Source organism: Urtica dioica, chromosome 3 (assembly GCF_054948205.1).
Source record: "Urtica dioica subsp. dioica isolate 48M chromosome 3, U.dioica_male_clone48M_v1_H2, whole genome shotgun sequence".
NCBI classification, from domain to species: Eukaryota; Viridiplantae; Streptophyta; class Magnoliopsida; order Rosales; family Urticaceae; genus Urtica; species Urtica dioica.
This window is the reverse complement of record NC_142758.1, coordinates 6,684,491-6,703,455: the sequence shown is the minus strand read 5'-3', so window position 1 is coordinate 6,703,455 and position 18,965 is coordinate 6,684,491. Positions and strand designations below refer to the sequence as shown.

The window sequence follows — 18,965 nt, the reverse complement described above, 5'->3', positions numbered from 1 at the left end:
AAAATTTTGAACCGGGTGGACTAAAGTTTCAAAGAAATTATCACCAATTTTAATATTGATATTCCTCTCAGAGTATAGTTATGGCTCACGCATTCCTAGACAGTGGACACAGAAGAAAGAAATGTATATTGATTTTTTTATAACTCAGATTACACAAATCATAATGCAATGTTAATAATGTAAATGTATGCAACACACAAACACACCATTGTTTTCCGGCTTCTTCTGGACGTAGGTAAGTTTTTCTTCTCTCTCTCTCTCTCTCTCTCTCTCTCTCTCTCTCTCGTGGTTTCAAATTTCAAAAACACACAAAGCCGAAGTCATCGAGCTTCGTGTTTTTGCCTCCAAGCCAAGAACAGAGAGTAAAACACAGAGCCCAGACACTGCCTTGTCTTCTTTCTCTTGTTTGTCAAAAGGACAGGTAATATATAGATTTAGTGTAGCTCTAGAGTCTCTCATACTTTTCTTTCGGTCTGCTTTGTCATTTGAAACCTCTCTATCAATCCCTCACTTGCTTGACCTATCCTCTTTATCTGAGAGAGTAAGTCAGCGATTGTCACTCTATTCATTCCTTGTCTTGCTATATATTACTATACATACACACAAACAAGCTCATATCGATATCGATAATATATATAGATATTTTGCACTTTTTGGGAGCTGAAGAGTCTCGTGTTGTTCAATACCTGTGTTCTATTTTTCTTTTTTGTTGTTGAATTTTTTGGCTAACGGAAAGAGAGGTATATTCTTATTCATTTAGAGCTGATTTGGGGTTTATTTTCCTGTTTCGGTTTCATTACGTGGTTTAGAGGAATCTATAATTAACAAGGCCCAGGGTTTCTCAGGTACTGATCTGAGTGAATCTGAAAGGGGTCTTTTTGGGAAATAAATTTGGGACCACATCCACGCTTGAGTTATGTTACCTTATCATGTCGTATTTATTAGAAACTTTTCAATTGTTCTCTCTTTATTTGTTTACTATTTGAAAAGAAAAAACCCAATTCTCCACACATGGCTCCTCTTCTTGGCCATAGATTATTGTATTATTGCTGTTAATTATTGCCTTTTTTATTTTTATTTAATTTTTTTATAAGCTTGAACAGGATTTTGAAAGGAAAAGGGGGGCATAAAGCAACCGCTAATTTTGAGTTTTGTCTCCAAAATTAACTTTTAGAAAACCCGTGTGAATTGTGATGAAATGGTTTGAGGGAATTCTGTCTCAATTAATACAAAAAACACTTTTGATTTTGACTTCCATGAGTGACCACTCATTTTTCTTTTGTTTTCTTTGAGCACTCATTCTTTTCTTTTCACACCCATCATTTGTGTAAAAACCCTTTCAATAATAAACCTTGTCTTGTTCTCTCTCTCTCTCTCTCTCTCTCTCTCTCCTTTTTGGAGAACATCACTATACCACCATAACTATGGTGTTGTTACTCCTTTTGGGCCAGCTCTGAATTTGATGGATCGGTAAGAAAAAAATAGTGAAAAAAAGAAAGCATATTACAATGCATGTTTGGTTGTAGTTACTAATAATGCATATGCTATATTCCCCAATTCCAAATATATATATGTGTGTATATATATTATATTTAATATAGATTTTTATTTGGTGTGGGTTCGTGCATTGGATATTAATTTGGAATCGCAATCCGGGGTCACAAACTTGTGTTTATAATTCTATTAGAGGGTTGTGTTTGAAAATGACTGGTAGATGTGCATTCATGAATATGTTTGTCCTCATTATGAGCCTCACAGGCCTCACAGTGCTCTTCCTAGCTCTACATCACATCATGCTGTCTTTCTTGTTTATAGGCTGAGATTGTTTTCCTCACAAAAAAAAAAAAAAAATTAATGCTTCAGTTGGATTTGCAGGATTTATGAGGCTTGTTTGTACATGGTCATAGCGTCTGGATAGCCATAATAAGAGATTTATGCGATAAAATCCAAATTACATGATCATCAAAGATGTGTGACTCGCCGATTCTCCAAACCTCTCTCAGACAGTAAGGATTTGGCATTCTTGTCCTGTTAATGCCCTATATTTAATTTTTTATTTATTTAACTCTTAGCTTTGTTTCTTTCTTTTTATAATTTTTTTTACAGAAGCGATTCCCTGTGTAAATGTTCACATTCTGGTCTGGTCTGTAACTCGAAACTCCGGTACGGCGATAGCTTGCCCTCAGAGGTTGGTCCTATTTCAAAGCTCATTTTAGTGATCCACTTCTAATGATTGTGCTTGTGTTAAGATATACGGACTGACATGTCTTCACAAGGATGGAATGGAAAATTGGAAATGTGTTTATTGCAATGAAAACAAATGGATTCCTTCCTTTGATGATTTGGACATAATTGCTTGTTTTGTCTGCATTGGGTATTTTTATTCAAGGTGAAGTTGGTGAATTTTTTTTTTTTTTTTTTTTTTTTGTCTCAGGTGAGTCTTGGAAAAGGCACTTCTGCGAAGCTCGGATCTTACTTTAGAAGAAACGTTTCTTTCCCATACCGGTTTCAGCTCGAGCAGGATGTAAGTTTTCTTGGCATTTTCTCTAGTAATTCTAGGAAAATATTATATCAGCTTCAATTCTCCTGAAAGAGCAAATTCGGAGTAACAATTGTCTCATCTGTAAGAAGTTTGATCAAAACGTAAAATGACGAAAAAAAATCAATGTAATAAAGCATATATTTTATTCTCGTATCTATGTAAAAATGAGATGACAGTGCATTTTTCGTGGCTTTTCAAAGCTCATCAGCCTAGTAGAGGAACAGTGGCCACAATATTTGTTGACCGATGGTAATTTGTTGCACACAGGTCCAAAATTTACAACAGAAGCTGCAAGAAGAAATCGAACTGCATTCTGTTCTGGAAAATGCCATTGAGAAAGAAGCATCCGAAATCTCTTGTCTGCCGGATGTACCTCAATGCGTACGTTCCATTTGCACTTTTTTTTAGGGCATTGTCTTCGTGGCCATCCATTCAGATCTCGCTTTGTCTTTCGAACCTTTGCTGTTGGGTTATTTATTTGTGAAGTGAATTTTCTAAGAATATCAGAAAATATACATATATATTTTAATTTTTTTATATTTAACTTTATTTTGCCACTCTAAATAATTTCATAGTTTTTACTATTTTTAAACTGTTGTATACAAAAAAGATAGTAAAGGTTATGTCATGCGTAATTCGTTAAATGAAGTTAAGTGGTATACTGGTATAGCATAAGTAGAAAATGAAATTGGTTAATGGCATGGATGACCCTTTTTCTATTTGTTGCTTATAAGAAGCAAAGCATGAATTGGCTTTTTATTTTTAAATTTTTTTTATAATTTTTTATAATTTTTGTTTTTTGTTTTTTGTTTTGTTTTGTTTTGTTTTGTTTTGTTTTTTTTTTTGTTTTTGTTTTTGTTTTTTTTTTTTTTTTTTTACTTTTGACCGTTTTCTAATTACCCATTGACAATCTCAAAAAAGGGCTAATTGTCATGCTCATGCTTAAAACTATTTCTTAATTCCCTTCAATTCAAGTATAATGAAGAGCTCACGTATTTTGTTTTATTTGGCATGATTATTTGTAGGCGCAAGAACTCTTATCCAACATAGCAACACTAGAGGCCACAGTTTCAAGACTTGAACAAGAGATGGTATCTTTGCATTTCAAACTAAGTCAAGAGAGAAATGAACGGAGGCTCGCAGAATATCGTCTAAGGAATCCATCTCCTCCGTTGATGTCTCCTCGTTGCGCGGGCGCGATGAATTATTCTGTACTACCCTATCTGTGACTATCTTGAATGGTCAACATCGTGAAACATAATTTTAGGATAGATAAACCTCAACATTGTTATTGCACTTCCATATTTACCCGCAATTACAAAAAGTATATGCTACAAATCAAAGAAATACGAAGGATAAAAAAACAGTAATTTTTTCCCCTTTTGACCACTATGTTTTCTATAGTACGGTGACAAAAGAGTTATGGCTGAAGTGCACATACACAGGGGAGATATACATCTTCTATTCTTAACGCTTATGAGGGGGGTTTTTTTTTTTCATTGCAGATTTTGTCTTCTCCAAGGTGTTCTAAGATTTCTACACCTGGAAAATATGCCGAAGATGCCTCATGCCTAGATTCAAAAGATCAAGAATTAGAACATCGAGGTGAATCATCATGTATTACGTCAGCACTGGAGGTCTGTTTGTTTCCTTGTTACATGTTTAGTACAGGTCTTTTTGTAAATCAATATCCCGGTAAAGAAACAACTACTGTAAGGATGAATTCACTTTCAAAAAACAATAAAAATTTAAGCATTCCAATCATAACCGATGACTAGGATACGAGGAGTCTGAGGTGAACTTTTTGTAGAACGGAGGTTTCGTTATATTCCGAGGCAAACTAATAACTAGTGAGCATTATTGACATGGGATTATATTTCAATATTTTGACAGAGCGGAGAGAAATCAGTCGCATGCTGCAACAGCACGAACATACCTGTAAGGCCAGATTCCGAAGCTTGTCGAGCCACCGAGTTCCGGAAACTTCCGAGAGGGGTTCCAATGAAGGGCTTGTGGGACAATCCTAACCAACTTTCGGAAGAGATGGTTAGATGTATGAAGAACATATTCATTTCTTTGGCAGATTCTGCCGTGGGACCCAAGTCAGACGGCGGTCAAGAGAACAGCTCTCCGCTTTCCCCGCGAGGACACCTGTCTTCGTCATCGTCGTCGTGGTGGTCATCTGAACGTTCCGTCATCTCATCTTGGGTCAACAGCCCACAGGTCGATGTGCGAAGCAATTCTGAAATCTTGGCGTCTGAGAATATATGCGATCCGTATCGGGTTCGCGGGAAATTAAGCTGGGCCGATACAGGAAACTATGGCCTAGCAACAGAAGTTTCGTGGATGTCTGTCGGGAAAAACCAACTAGAATATGCTGCCGGGGCATTGAGGAAATTTAGGTAAAGTCTCGCCTCTTTCTGTATGTGAGCTTTGATTATATGTTTACAGGATTAGAGTTTGAAATAAATTCATTCTCGTTGTAGAACCTAGGCTTTCAAATTTTTGTAAAGTTAGTATGAAATAAATATTACTGAAACTTTCAACTTCAGTTTTTTTGAATCACTTAATTAGTACTGATTTTTTTTTTCTTCTGGTTTTTTCTTGGAGAACAGAGTGCTCGTTGAGCAACTCGCGAAGGTAAATCCTGTCCACCTGAAGAGCAATGAAGGGCTCGCTTTCTGGATTAACTTGTACAATGCGTTGATAATGCATGTAATTTTCTATCTCTTTCAACTTGCAAGTTTTTCTTTTAATACCGAGTATTGCTGATGATAATGCAGATTAGAAAGTGAATGTTTGTAGATTTAATATGTATTCTGTTACGGAGACAGGCATATTTGGCGTACGGGGTCCCCAGAAGTGACTTGAAGCTTTTTTCGTTGATGCAAAAGGCAAGAAATTTCTGTAAAACTCCCTTTTGGAGCAGCATTACTCTCTCTTGAAATTGCCGAACTATTACAAGCTTGTATTTTCATAACTTATGATTGAGTTTTTAACAATAAGCATGATTGATATGGAAAAACAACATTTATTATAAAAATAAGGGTAATTTAGCAAAATAGCCAACTTAAACGTTGAGATTTGCTAAATAGCCAAGGTTTAGTAAATATTAGGTAAATAGCCAATTTTGTATATTTACAAACGTAAATATTAAGTAAATAACCACTGCCTATTAAGCAACGTCATCATTTATGACTATTTACTTAATATTTACCAAACGATGGCTATTTAGCAATATCAAACGTTTAAGTTGGCTATTTTCTAATTTTTTGTAAAAATAATGCTAGAACTTGTCATGTATGATTGTTCCGAACATTATTATAACAATAAGGAAGGCTCAGAGTTCTTGTAATCAAAGACAGACTGATTAGTTAGTTCATATAATGGGTTGAAATATTTTTGACAAAGAATAAGTATAGAATGGCTAGGGAAAAATGGGCTTCAAGATTTTCACTTATGTGCAAAACGGTCATAATTTTGTGTCTATTCTTTAGGCAGCTTACACAGTCGGAGGGCAATCTTTCAGCGCGGCTGCAATTGAGTACGCAATTTTGAAGATGAAACCACCACTCCATAGACCGCAGATTGTACGAATCTCAGACACATTGCACCGAATCTTCTATTATTCTATTGTAGATATCGTTTCCCGGTTGATTTACATTTTCGTTCCAAACTTTTAGGCATTGCTTCTGGCCCTTCACAAGCTCAAGGTCACCGAAGAGCAACGGAAATCTGCAATAGTTTCTCATGAGCCTCTAGTTTGTTTCGCTCTGAGTTCTGGAATGTACTCTTCACCAGCGGTAATCACTAATCACAACGCTTGTGTTGGAGCTTGAAGCCTTTATCTTTCCTTGTTTGGATCGAGTAAAAGTTGTGGGAAGTTTTTCAAAGGGAATTCAGGGAGAATGCACAACTAAAATCTCAACATCATTTTCCTCGGAAAAAAAAAAAAAATTCCATTCACTTTATATTATTCTTCACTTTTTTCGTTTACCCCTGTAAAATAAATTTGGATTCTCGTCGGTTTCTAAACTTGGAATCACAGGTGAGGGTGTACACGGCGTCGAACGTGAAAGAAGAGCTCGAAGAGGCACAGCGAGATTTCATCCGGGCCTCAGTCGGGATCAGCAACAAAGGGAGACTGTTTGTCCCAAAAATGCTTCACTGCTTTGCGAAAAGCTTTGTGGACGACTCGAACTTGGCGGTGTGGATATCGCATTACCTTCCTCCACATCAGGCCGCGTTTGTCGAGCAGTGCATATCTCAGCGCCGACACAGCCTCCTCGGCTCCCGCAATTGCGCTATTCTCCCCTTTGATTCCCGCTTCCGATATCTTTTCCTGCCCGACAATCCATCTACCCTTTGACCCTCATTTTTCCAAGAGTTTCGGTCTTTTGCCTTGTAGACCGCGCAATGGGTATTGTAAATTTTGTTCATGCATAATGTTCTTAGAAATTGGTTGCTGCAACATAATGTGGAATAAAATTTTTGAATCTGGTGGTGAGTTATTGAAATGATATGTTGGGAAATCAAAAAATTGATTGCATGACCCGGTGTGATTGTTTTGATAGTTGATTGTAAAAAAAAAAAAAAAAAAAAAAAATTTGCTTGTTAACTTGATTGTTTCTCCTAAAGTCGCCAAGTCATGGCTGATGCGCAAGGTTTTTCGTTTAAATTGGAAATTAAGGTTAGCTTTCTACAATGTCCCTTTGTTTAGAAAAAAAATAAAACAATAACAGGCTTCTTGCATTCATGGTCGGCAACTCAGCGTATTATTCATATTCTACTTTTCGTATTATTTACAGAAAATTAACAAAAATTTGGTTATTATGCAAAACGTTATAAACCAAATGGTTATATAATCAAATAAGTTACCAAAAGTCTAAGAATTGTTAGATAGTCAACCATTTGCAATTTTTTTGTAAATAGCCATCTCAACTTATTTACGACACTAAAAAAGACAAAAATACTCACAAACATTTCCGCTTATTTTGGGTTTTTTTTTTGGTATTTTTGAGTGTCGTAAATAAATTGAGGTGGTTATTTACAGAAAATTAACAAAAGGTTGGTTATTATACAAAACCTTATAAGTCAAATGGTTATATAGCTAAAAACTTCTTGTGTTTACCGTTTCTTTCCCTTTCCTTTCCCAGCCCTTAAATGGAAGATGTCATCGGTCAACTACATGGCTTCACCCTCGAGGAGGACATTGTTGACGTTGATGTTGGATTAATGTTGGAAGGTCTTTATCAATTTTGATGCCGAAACAAACCTGAGTATTGGCCAATGAAGCATGGCAAGCGTACTGCATTTTCGGGCTGAGATTTTGATGCTTGACTGATCGTATCGTCTTTGGCGAGCATGTTGTTTGTCAAGGATTTTGTTGATGCACTTATCGTTTTATTTTTGTTAGGGCAGGTTTTCAACGTTTGCTTGTCGAATCTTGCCACGTGTGTAGCGTACCATGTAACTAGCCTCCCAAGTTTTTGTGTTTAGAAAATAGTTTGTATTCGATGAAGCAAAAACTTAAAGTAGATAATAATTAAATGAGACTTTGGCTCGAGGGGCTTATTGAAATTTAAATAAAAACTATGCAATGTTTACAAATTCTCCAAATTTATTAGTTATTACTGGTAGTATTACCACGGGTATTCTGCGTTCCAATAATGGATTATCAGAGTTTCGTCCATTTCTTCAATCCGGTAGGTCCAATCATAGATCAATTGTGTTAAATCAAATAAAATCTAATCATGGCATTTCGAATAACCTACAATATAAATGTGGACAGAGTTAGAAAAGCTAATCAAGAGGAGCAAATTTGAAAAAAACAAATTAAGAGGGGTAAATTTGAAAAAACAAATATCAAATGAGACTAATTTATAAATTTTGAGAGGGGTAATAGGCCTCATGTAAATCCGTGTCAATTTACACTCGACCATAAATAGCACAACAACCAATAATATCGAGGCGAATCTAAGTTAAGATAAATGGATGCACACATCAAATGACCATATACGTCGTTTTCCCATAAGCAAAAAACACCCCCACCACGTGCCGTGCCTATATATACATCTCCTTTCCTCGCCATATAGTCCTACTAGTCCCCTTTTCCAAAAAATGGTGATCACAAAAAGTGGATTCAATAATTTCAAAGTGAGTGTGAAGAAGAGCGAGACGGTGGCCCCAGAGGTCCCGCTCCAAGACCACTGGCTTCCCCTCTCGAACCTCGACCTCCTCCTCCCTCCGATCGACGTCGGGGTCTTCTTCTGCTACTCCTCCGCCGGCCCAGCCTCGCCCGTTCCCGTCCTGAAGAAGTCCCTCGCCCAGGCCCTAGTGCACTACTACCCCTTCGCCGGCGAGCTCGTCCTCAACTCGGAGGGCGAGCCAGAGCTTCGCTGCAACAACCGCGGCGTCCTCTTCACCGAGGCCTCCGCCGATGTCTCCCTCGCCCATCTCGATCTCTCCAATCCCAGCCACTCTCTCGACACCAAGCTCGTGCCGCGCAAGATTCGCGGCGTTCTCGCTGTTCAGGTATATATACCTGACTATATGTATGGAATAGAATCACAGACCTGATCTTTCATTTGTTACTCTAAAAGTTCAAGCAGGAAATTTCATTTATTAAAAAACAATATCCATCTAAAAAACAATAAAAACATCAGGGTCTGAAGAACTATATGTCCTAGTATTGGATTGATTATACATAGAAAACATGCACATATATTATATACAGCGACTCATTCTCTCAAGTAATTGGTAATTCTATTTGGAGTCGGGACGGACAGGTCAAATAAAGTCGTTTTTTATTTTTAAATAGTTATTACGTTTTTTTTTTGGTAATATAGCTAAATAGTCAATTTAAAGTTATAAATTTGCAAACTAGCCAAAGTTTGTCTTAATTTAGTGAAATAGTCAAAATGTGCAGCAATTTGATTTCAATTTTTTTTTTACCACAAAATTAAATGTTTTGAAATTGATAAATTGCTTATAATAATAATCGTCAAAAAATTTAATCTTTGCAGTAATTTTTTTTGAAAACGTAAATTTGACTATTTTGCTGAAAAGTTGAAACTTTGACTATTTTGCTAATCAATAAGTTTCAAATGACTATTTTGTTCAGTTTAGCATAAAGGAGTTAATGAATGGATGTGATTACTAAAGTGTAACAAAATTAGAGGTGTAACACCCGCCGATTCTAAAAGTGACAGTTATTGCTTCATACAAATTACGTTTACACTTGAAAAAAACTACAAGCTTTTTTGGGTTAACTCTGACTTCCTGGTTTTTAAGAATAAATACAAACAAGTACCCTAAGACAACATTGCGTTCAATATTTCACGCTCGACCCAACTATTTCTCTAGTAATCACGTACGCCATCTTGATTATTATTATGAAAAATAAATCATCTTATCTCGGTCAATGAAGCATACAGTCTAAAATACAATATTGAATAATTGAATGAGAGAGAGAGAGAGAGAGAGAGAGAGAGAGAGAGAGAGAGAGAGAGAGAGAGAGAGAGAGAGAGAGAGAGAGAGAGAGAGAGAGAGAAAGAAGACGTTACGTATCATAAAAACCTCAATTAAAATATAATGAAAAATGAAAATCTAATTAATACAACCCTGTATCTTAATAACAAAATCTTCCGTTTCGTATTTATGATTTAAAAAACCCTTAAGTGCACGTTTTTAATAAAACAAAATATCTCTAAGGGTAAATTTTATCGACTTTTATCCATAAATTCTTTTAAATAGCAAAAAAAAAAAAAAAAAAAATTCTTAATTAGATGATTATTGGTACGTTTCTAATTAAAAAAATAGATGCTTGATACTTATAATGAATAGCTATATACCTAACATATTCGATTTCTATAGTATTTGCTTATGAGGTTCAAATGGAACATCATATTGGCCCTCTTGCTTCTTTTTCAATTTTTCAACTTGTTCAATTGGCGAAAGCTATCACGGTGGAATAGGATACCTAGGTCACATTAATTAAATACGAGCTAGCTAATGCCATCTTTCTTATTTTCCCCTTCGGCCAAAAATCATTGACGTCGAATATATATCACATGTGTTTGGAAATACATTTTTCATATCAAACAAACCTTTAGTACATCCGAAGCATGGCCGGCCTTACCCTTTGGCCATTTAGGCCATGGCCTAAGGCCTCAAATTTTTAGTGAAAAAATTAATCTAAAAAAGCTCTTAATTTTTTTAAAAAAGGCCTCAAAAATAAAAATTATTATGTATAAGATCCACTTTTTTTTATATGCTTTTAAAATAAAGGCCTCAAATTTTATTTTTGCCTAAGGTCCCGTAGTACTTTGGGCCGGCCTTGATCCGAAGGCACGGCTCGAATAACCCCCGCCTTGGCGACTGGTCGTCATGAAGATTCATGCCAAGGTTTATTCGGTATCCGCTTTAACAAGTAAAACAGTTTTTCTACTTTTATGGTTTTCTTATCGTTTTAAATTGCATACTATGCAACTCATAGATCAATGTTCACAAAATTATGTGATGGATGTTTATTTCTGCACCAATTAATACATGATATTCACAACTGTCAGAATAGTTAACACGACACGTACAAGACCCTTATTACATGTAAATATTATCGACTAGACATACAAGTGTACCTCGAGGATCACTTGCATGAGATAGTTCCCCATGTGGGTGAGTTTGTCATATAAATAAGTCCCTTATCGAAAGTTATGGAAATCGTCTTTGTTTTTTTCTTGTTACAATTCGCGGACACAAACTTTCAATTACTTTTTTCTTCACTTATTCAAATGTTTGATTTCATAACTGATTACTTTAAATTATGAAATCCTTTACTTAAAAAAAATTATTAGAAAACTTATTACTTTTAATTCTTCGAATATTCATTTTTATATTTTTGAAATGTTTACATTTTGATGCTTACATTTATTTATATTATCTACATTTTGACAATTAATTGCTTTCAATTCTTACAAGTTTACTTTATATTTTGATTATTCAAATATCTCAAAATATAAAAAATTAGGAGTAATGAAAACATTTTTATATAATAAAACTTTAAATAAATAAAAGTCGTCAAAATTGTCAAATATGAACAGGTCGCCGGAAACTTTGAAATAATGACTATTTTTAGAATTTCTATATTTAACACAACTATTCCAAAACTTATCACGACATTTTCATTCTCACAGGGTCTCTGAAAATTTTAGCCTCACAAAATACTTATTTTCTCTTACGAATCTGATGGCGTGATGATATTTCTAAGTGGGATATATTACGAAAATTACGACGTGATGAAATTTCTGTATTATTGACCACTTCCTTTCTAGGAATTTATAGTCTTTCCGAATTTCCAAGTTTGTATTATATGATTCGGTCATTATATTACTCCGTAAAAGCTTAACATGAGTTCCTTTATTATATGATTTTTTCTTTCTTGATTTGAAATAACGACTGTGCAAAACAATTGTATAATCTCGAAATTCTGCATGAGTAGGTGGTAAAATCATATACCCATAGTTCAAATGTTAACGTAATCAATAAGATTATTGATGGGTGATAGAGAAAAATGAATAAGCTAACGTAATCAAATAGAAAAAATATTTGCAGATCAGCCAAAAAAAAAAAAAAAAAAAAAAAAACTAGGAAAGCATTCCTGACTTTAGTGATAAAGACTCTAATTTGAGAGAGTATGCGTCCGCTGTCCGGTGGTAAAAAAAAATATTCATTACAATTAATAAAGGTATAAAGACTTAAACTCACAATACCGTCTTGTTTATCTTCCGAATATTAATTGCAATCCAAACTCCTCTTAGAATAAAGTATAATGATGTGACGGTCCGGTGTAAAACAATTGGACTAAAAATTTGGAGAAATTGATACCGGACCAGAATGTTTAAGAAAAATAAAGGGAAAATCTCATACGTATCCCCTGTGTTTAATCAAAATGTTGCTCCAATTTTTATAAATATCGCATCTATCTCTTCAGATTACTAATTTTATCATAGTTATACTCTGAAACTCATTTATATATCAAATATATCCTTTAAACTAAAATTTTATTTGACTTTTGACTTATTTACCCTAAATGATATCACATATTTATTTTTTATTTTATGAAGAAAATAAAATATATTAATGAATACCTACCATTTCGTGATTCTCAAAGATTAGAAATACATAAAAAAAAATTAGTGTGAAGATGGAGGGAAATCGTGTCGGACACATTTTTTTTTTCTTCGACAAACCCACAAAACTTCAAGGTCATCGTCATCGCTTTCTTGGACCGCTTGAGCCAATATCCAAACTCATCGTAAGATGAAGGATATATTTTTTTAAATATTTTTTTAATAAAATGAAAAGTAAATGGAGATATTTTTTATAAAAATAAAAAATAAATAGAAGATCTTATTAAAGGTATTCGAAAGTCAATTAAAAATTATGCAAAGAGTTGTATTTGATTCAGTACATTTTTATAGGGTATAAAGATGCTATAAATAGTGATATGAAGGGAGACGTGTGATATTTATGAAAACCGTGGGAATAATTGTAGCATTTCGATTAAACACAGATGATAGATATGATATTTTCCCAAAAATAAACCGTATTGAACCAAATTGTTTTCATGAGTCCGGTTCGGATTTGACGGTTTAAAAATTTTTAAAAAAATATTAATATAAGTGTTCTATTATTTAATATTTGAAACCCAAATTATTATATTAAAATCTCTTACATATATGAAAAAAGTATTAAAAACCAGATTAGACTATTTTAGATCGGTATAAAACATCAGACTGGACCAATAAAGCCAAAACCGTTTTAAATCAGATTGGTAATATAAAATTCGCTTGTTAGGTCCGGTATACGATTTTTTTTTTTTTAAATATTTGTATACATGCCTAGATCAAATATCACATTCTACCAAAGATCGAGTGGTCAAACACAAATACACTCCGCGATCAAGTCTCTGTCAGTACGGTGTACAAAGTAATAAGTCGATGTATGTTCTTCGATTATCAAAACTCTATGTAGGTTTTGTTAGGATAGTGAACAAAAATCTTTTGTTAATAAACAGATCGGATAACCAAGTCAGATCTATCTTCAATAATCCAAAAAACAATAGTCAAATATATTTTAGTTCAAATTATGAAGGATTAAACACGCGACTAAAGTAAACATGAAAAAACGGCCCATATAGCACTACGTAGAGTGCATCCAAGAGCTAAAAAAAACATAAAGAATAATAGCGAAAAGAAATTAACCAAGCAGTTCACAATAGGTAAGTAAAATGGGAAATGGTGGCAATAATACTCAATATTTGGTCAATACTCAAAGTTTTTTTTTCTTTGGTAAAAATACATGTTACGTTATAATGAGTCCGTTATTACTCGGACCGTTAAAATTCAAACAAAAATTTTAACGGTAAAGTATTTACGTGTAACTAAATTTGAAACTTTGAGTATTTTTTCTCAAGAAAAAAAAAGAATGATTATATAAGTAGTGTTTTGTCTAAACACTGAGTATTTTTGCCACGATTTTCCCCCAGTAAAAATGATTATTTAACCGGCAATTACAAAGGCAAGAAATATATATTGAACAATCACAAAATATTTCCTCATTTTTGTCACAAAAAGACAAATATGGCATATAAATGTCTAGGTGGTCAACTTAGCAATACGAAAATATAGAAAATTATATCAAACTTCTCCAAATTCTTCATCTTGGTCTGCTTAAGCATCTTCGTCACTGGATTCATCCACATAGTAGGTCAAGTTAAAGAGGCGGGTCGAATAAAGTAAATCTCATCTGAGTACTCCATCAATATCAATATATATCAATATCAATATCAATATCATGTCAGTTGAATAAAAATATTAACTTCTAAGTTAAATAAAAATACTAACTTCTAATTCAAACACTAACACAACGAACACACCAAATAATAAATCTTCCTTAAAGAAGATTCACTATTCATATAAAAGCAATTATACATCACGGATTTGTTAGCGTAGATAGACATTCAACTAAGTTAAACATTGTTTTGGACCGATGAAAAACATTACTAGTATATATACTTGTATATTTTAAATAAGTAAAATACATAAGAGATGTCACTTTAGTAGAGATTCAAAGATTAAAAACAAATCATATACTCTATGACGATTGGTCTTGTAGATATATAACCACGTAAGCGTCTTTGTTTCTCTGTAGTTATACATTGACGATGAGATATAAAAAAGGACCAGTTTTTTTTTGTGAGACGAATTCCATCGTATTTATAGAAAATTATAAGTTAATCTATTGATAGCCACGTAGATATATAACCACGTATACTTTGGAGAGCGTCTTTGTTTCTCTGTAGTTGTACACTGACGATGGATATAAAAAAAGGACCAGTTGTTTTCTGTGAGACACATTTCATCGTATTTATAGAAAATTATTATGTTAATCTATGGAGTTTTGACATACCCATAGCCAGGATAAAAGTCCATAATGTCTACACATAAAAGGCAAATAACCTATCAAATACATTAAACCTTAAGTATTCGTAAACCGAACCCACATATTTGGTTAAGGATTGCGAGGTTGGGTTACACCCAATTAATTTAGACAAGTACGTATCGTAGAAATCTCTATACATCCAACCAATAGTTATTATATATATATATATATATATATATATATATATATATATATATATATATATATATATATATATAACATGTAAGACCAGACGTTTTTGCTTTTTAAAATATTTTTTCAACACATATATGCATATATGTGTTGAAAAATATTTTAAAAAGCAAAAACGTCTGGTCTTACATGTTATGTTTGTGAAGTTATTTTATTTTTAATTTGCAGTTCTTTTACTTACGTTTAAGAGTTTACACAAACTTAGCTTAGCTTTCGACTTTTTTAATATATGACAAGAAAATTCAGGTAACAGAGCTAAAATGCGGTGGCTTGGTGGTGTCGTGCACGTTCGACCACCGTGTGGCGGACGCGTATTCGGCCAACATGTTCTTAGTCTCCTGGGCCACCAGCGCGCACCCGAATCACCCCAATCCTCCTCTCTTCAAGCCCTCGTTCCGGCGCTCCCTCCTCAACCCCCGCCACCCCGGGACAGTCCCCCCTTCCATCGAGGCAGCTTACGTCCCCATCACCGCCCTCCCGCCGCCCCCTCCCGCCCCCCACGACCGCCCCTTGAGCCGCATCTATTACGTCAAGGAAGAGCAACTCGCGCAACTCCAAACCCTCTCCGGCGGTCCGACCAACCACACCAAGCTCGAGTCCTTCTGCGCCTTCTTGTGGAAGCTTGTGGCCGCGGGGGAGGAGTGCCCGGAGAGGGTGTGCAGAATGGGGATCATTGTGGACGGGCGGTCTCGGCTCGGTCCCGTAGAGTCGATGGTGTCTTATTTCGGGAACGTGTTGTCGATTCCTTTCGGGGAGGTGGCGGCGGGTGAGCTAGCGGGGAAGCCGCTCAGTTGGGTGGCCGGGGCGGTGAAGAGGTTCCTTGCCCCGGCCGCGACAAGGGATCACTTCCTCGGGCTGGTGGACTGGGTCGAGGCCCACCGGCCCGTCCCGGGGCTGGCCAGGATATACTGCCGGGGTGGCAAGGAGGACGGGGCGGCGTTCGTGGTCTCTTCGGGGCTACGGTTCCCCGTGCTGGAAGTTGATTTTGGGTGGGGGAGGCCGGTGTTCGGATCTTACCATTTCCCCGGGGCCGGTGACGACGACGCGGAATCTGCCGTACCAATGCCTAGCCCTGCTGGGTACGTCATGCCAATGCCCAGCCCCGCCGGGAACGGGGACTGGGTTGTGTACATGGTTTTGCTGGAGGAGCAGATTGAGGCGATTGAGCGCATGGCTGGTCATGTCTTCACGCCATTCTCTTTTGATTGTCTTAAATGCTAGAACATGTAGCAACAACACTGGTGGTGTAGTGTCTACTATAGGTATGGAACGCAAGCATGACTTGCATGTGTAATAGTACTTAAAATTTGGTTAATGTATGAATTTCCCCGCTACAGCTATTATCTTAACAGTATAGAAAGGTCATTCTATTTTGAAGTATTGAACCGGTAAGTGATAATGTAATCAATAGTCGAGTTTGATGTTAGCATGTAAAACTAAATTACTAACGAATGTGATTTTAGCATGGCTTCACTTACTACAACAGATAGTACACACTTTCACGACTAAAGAAGGCTTATGCTTCAGTGATAATTCATGCAATTCTTAGTATTTTTAGTCTCGCTTTTTCAAAAGGGACGCAGCTGATACGTATAAATACGCCACGCCACTTGTGTGTAATAGGATGTGGCACTTTTGATACTGTCGCTCGCTTGGCGAACTAGGTGTATAACTTTGAAGCAAAAAAAAAAAAAAAAAAAAAAAAAAAAAAAAAAAAAAAACACTTTGTCTATACAGAGAACGGATGGGTTATTTTACTTCATCTTCTGATTATTACTTGGAAATCCGGAATAACACAATAGTTGATTTGACACTCGGATCATATTGATCATCACCGCTTAAACGCCAATGAGTTCCTCGTTTTACTTGCTTCAATCTCTGACCATCGACAACCACCTCTTGTGTAAAACTGCTACAATCTCTGACCTCGTTTCGTGAAAATCCATAGTACAGATCGCGTCTAAAATAATTTTTTTTCCAAAATTTTGAACGCGACTTGTCGTTACTACTCGAAAAAGTCGTGTTTATATGAAATTCACGAAAATAAAAGGGGAAAATTTGCTGTTGTTACGTTATGTGTTGACTTATTTTTACTGCAAGTTGTTAAGGGAAGATGTCGGTCACCATGCTTCAGGATAAGTAGAGACATCTATCTCTTTGTGCCCAGACTGTATTTCTGGCAAGTTTCTTGTTTTGCCAGGTCGTATCGCTGAAGGCTTTTCTTGATGATCTTCACGCGTTTATGGGTAAGGAAACCTTAGTTTGACTTCCAGACTTGTATGACTGCTATAAAAGCCGAGTGCTACCCCCTTAGCAGTTCTCGACGCTTTATCAAAATACTTAGGGTTCCTAGACATGCGCGACTGACGGGCTGGTAGACTATTTGTTTTGTTAAAAACGGTGTAATTCTACAAACACTATTCCAGGAGTCTGAGTATTTGAGGCGGTCTACGCAACCCAAAAACAAAAAAGTGGCTTGCGCGCCGAGAGACGTCGCATCCGGGCACAGGAAGCGAGTCCTGAAATAGCACACAGAACCCAATACGCGACACGCGCACCACCAGGTGCCACGCTCGCCAGGAAATAAGTCTACGACATGCCCATCCCGACATATCACGTGTGCTGAGATTGAAGCTGACCAAGCATTGGGGCGTTTGTTGAACTGATTTCTCGATCCAAACAATCAATACGAGAATATAGGAGTAATATGAAATTCGCATGTTTATTTAAGGGAAAAGGTCTCAGAATTCCATTATAATAGAGATCAAAACACTATGAATAAATCGAAAAAGTAAAAAAAAATGCAAAAGAAATTTTATTTCTTTATTTAATTGGAAACGGACGAAAGCAAAACAATGGCCTTATCGAACTGGATATTTTCAAACATCCGAAGAGAATAAGATATGAAGTAATTCAGAGGGAATTCGAGAGAGAAAAATGTATCCAATTCATGAAGCTGAAGAATCTCTTTATAGCCCGCCTTCGTCCTCCTTTCTTCGCCGAGCTCGCTCCACGTGTACGGTCTAGGTCGATCTTTGCTTCGTCGATTCCAGAGCTCGTCTCGTTCCTTAAGGCTTTTTGACCGTTTCCCTTGGATGAGTGGAATTTGAAACTTCTTTGAGCGGGATGATTCTTTGGACTTTGGGCTTTTGATTTTGGCCGCTCCGCTTACTCGGGCCTAGTTGGTGTTCGCCTATATTTGTGGGCTGCTTTCCCTCGCCTTGGGCCGAGCTCATTCTGGACCCTATCCGGTCCAGTTCGTCTTGGATCATGGGGAGACGATCTCAGCTCCCACAATCAGTCCCCTAGTATCTTTTATGATATATGGCAATATAATATATAATATACTAAATCGAACCCGATTTTTCCTGCTTAGATTGAATCTCAACGAGATACTCAAGTATCCCTATTTTGGTTGCCTCGTGATACGTGCATTTTGTTGGAATTGATCTAGGGTTTAAGAAAAAGTTTAACGCTTCGAGTAAGCGGCGGAATTTTAAAAATTTTCTTTTAACAAGTAAAACGATTTTACTAACCTAGACAAAGAGCAAGTACACGTAAATAAAAACTATTATGAGCATAATAAATTTACTAACCTTTTTAGAAGCTTGAACGTTGATGAGCTTTCGGAAGGTTGAAAACGTTCGTCTCCCCTCGCAGCACGTCTCTCTTATTTCCTCGGCAGCACGAGCAACCACGATGGTTTTTATCACAAGAATCACTCGAG

General features: G+C 36.0%; 2 protein-coding genes across 3 annotated transcripts; both read left to right on the top strand.

Moving 5' to 3' along the window:
• Positions 1-286: 286 nt before the first annotated feature.
• On the top strand, positions 287-7,095 carry LOC149402258 (ubiquinone biosynthesis protein (Protein of unknown function, DUF547)). 2 transcript variants are annotated; one of them, XM_089609596.1, is made up of 13 exons: positions 287-421; positions 1,876-2,006; positions 2,107-2,188; positions 2,435-2,524; positions 2,810-2,923; positions 3,568-3,753; positions 4,048-4,179; positions 4,436-4,944; positions 5,158-5,257; positions 5,377-5,436; positions 6,040-6,132; positions 6,226-6,345; positions 6,591-7,095. In XM_089609596.1, exons 2-13 carry the CDS (start codon positions 1,969-1,971, stop codon positions 6,909-6,911), a joined length of 1,845 nt encoding a protein of 614 aa, XP_089465722.1. In that variant the 5' UTR covers positions 287-421; positions 1,876-1,968; the 3' UTR covers positions 6,912-7,095. The 2 variants fall into 2 exon arrangements, with proteins under 2 accessions (XP_089465722.1, XP_089465724.1); XM_089609598.1 differs by lacking the exon at positions 287-421 and adding an exon at positions 1,338-1,470.
• A 1,352-nt stretch (positions 7,096-8,447) lies between these two features.
• On the top strand, positions 8,448-16,618 carry LOC149402257 (coniferyl alcohol acyltransferase-like). The gene is made up of 2 exons (XM_089609721.1): positions 8,448-9,076; positions 15,485-16,618. Exons 1-2 carry the CDS (start codon positions 8,537-8,539, stop codon positions 16,457-16,459), a joined length of 1,515 nt encoding a protein of 504 aa, XP_089465847.1. The 5' UTR covers positions 8,448-8,536; the 3' UTR covers positions 16,460-16,618.
• The last annotated feature ends 2,347 nt before the right edge of the window (positions 16,619-18,965 follow it).

Excerpts from the sequence above, each read along its gene's own strand:
- LOC149402257 (XM_089609721.1), top strand. The coding sequence starts at position 8,537 with ATGCACACATCAAATGACCATATACGTCGTTTTCCCATAAGCAAAAAA. Across the intron at positions 9,077-15,484 it reads GCGGCGTTCTCGCTGTTCAG|GTAACAGAGCTAAAATGCGG; the intron begins GTATATATACCT and ends AAGAAAATTCAG.
- LOC149402258 (XM_089609596.1), top strand. The coding sequence starts at position 1,969 with ATGTGTGACTCGCCGATTCTCCAAACCTCTCTCAGACA. Across the intron at positions 3,754-4,047 it reads CGGGCGCGATGAATTATTCT|ATTTTGTCTTCTCCAAGGTG; the intron begins GTACTACCCTAT and ends TTTTCATTGCAG. Across the intron at positions 6,133-6,225 it reads CACTCCATAGACCGCAGATT|GCATTGCTTCTGGCCCTTCA; the intron begins GTACGAATCTCA and ends CCAAACTTTTAG.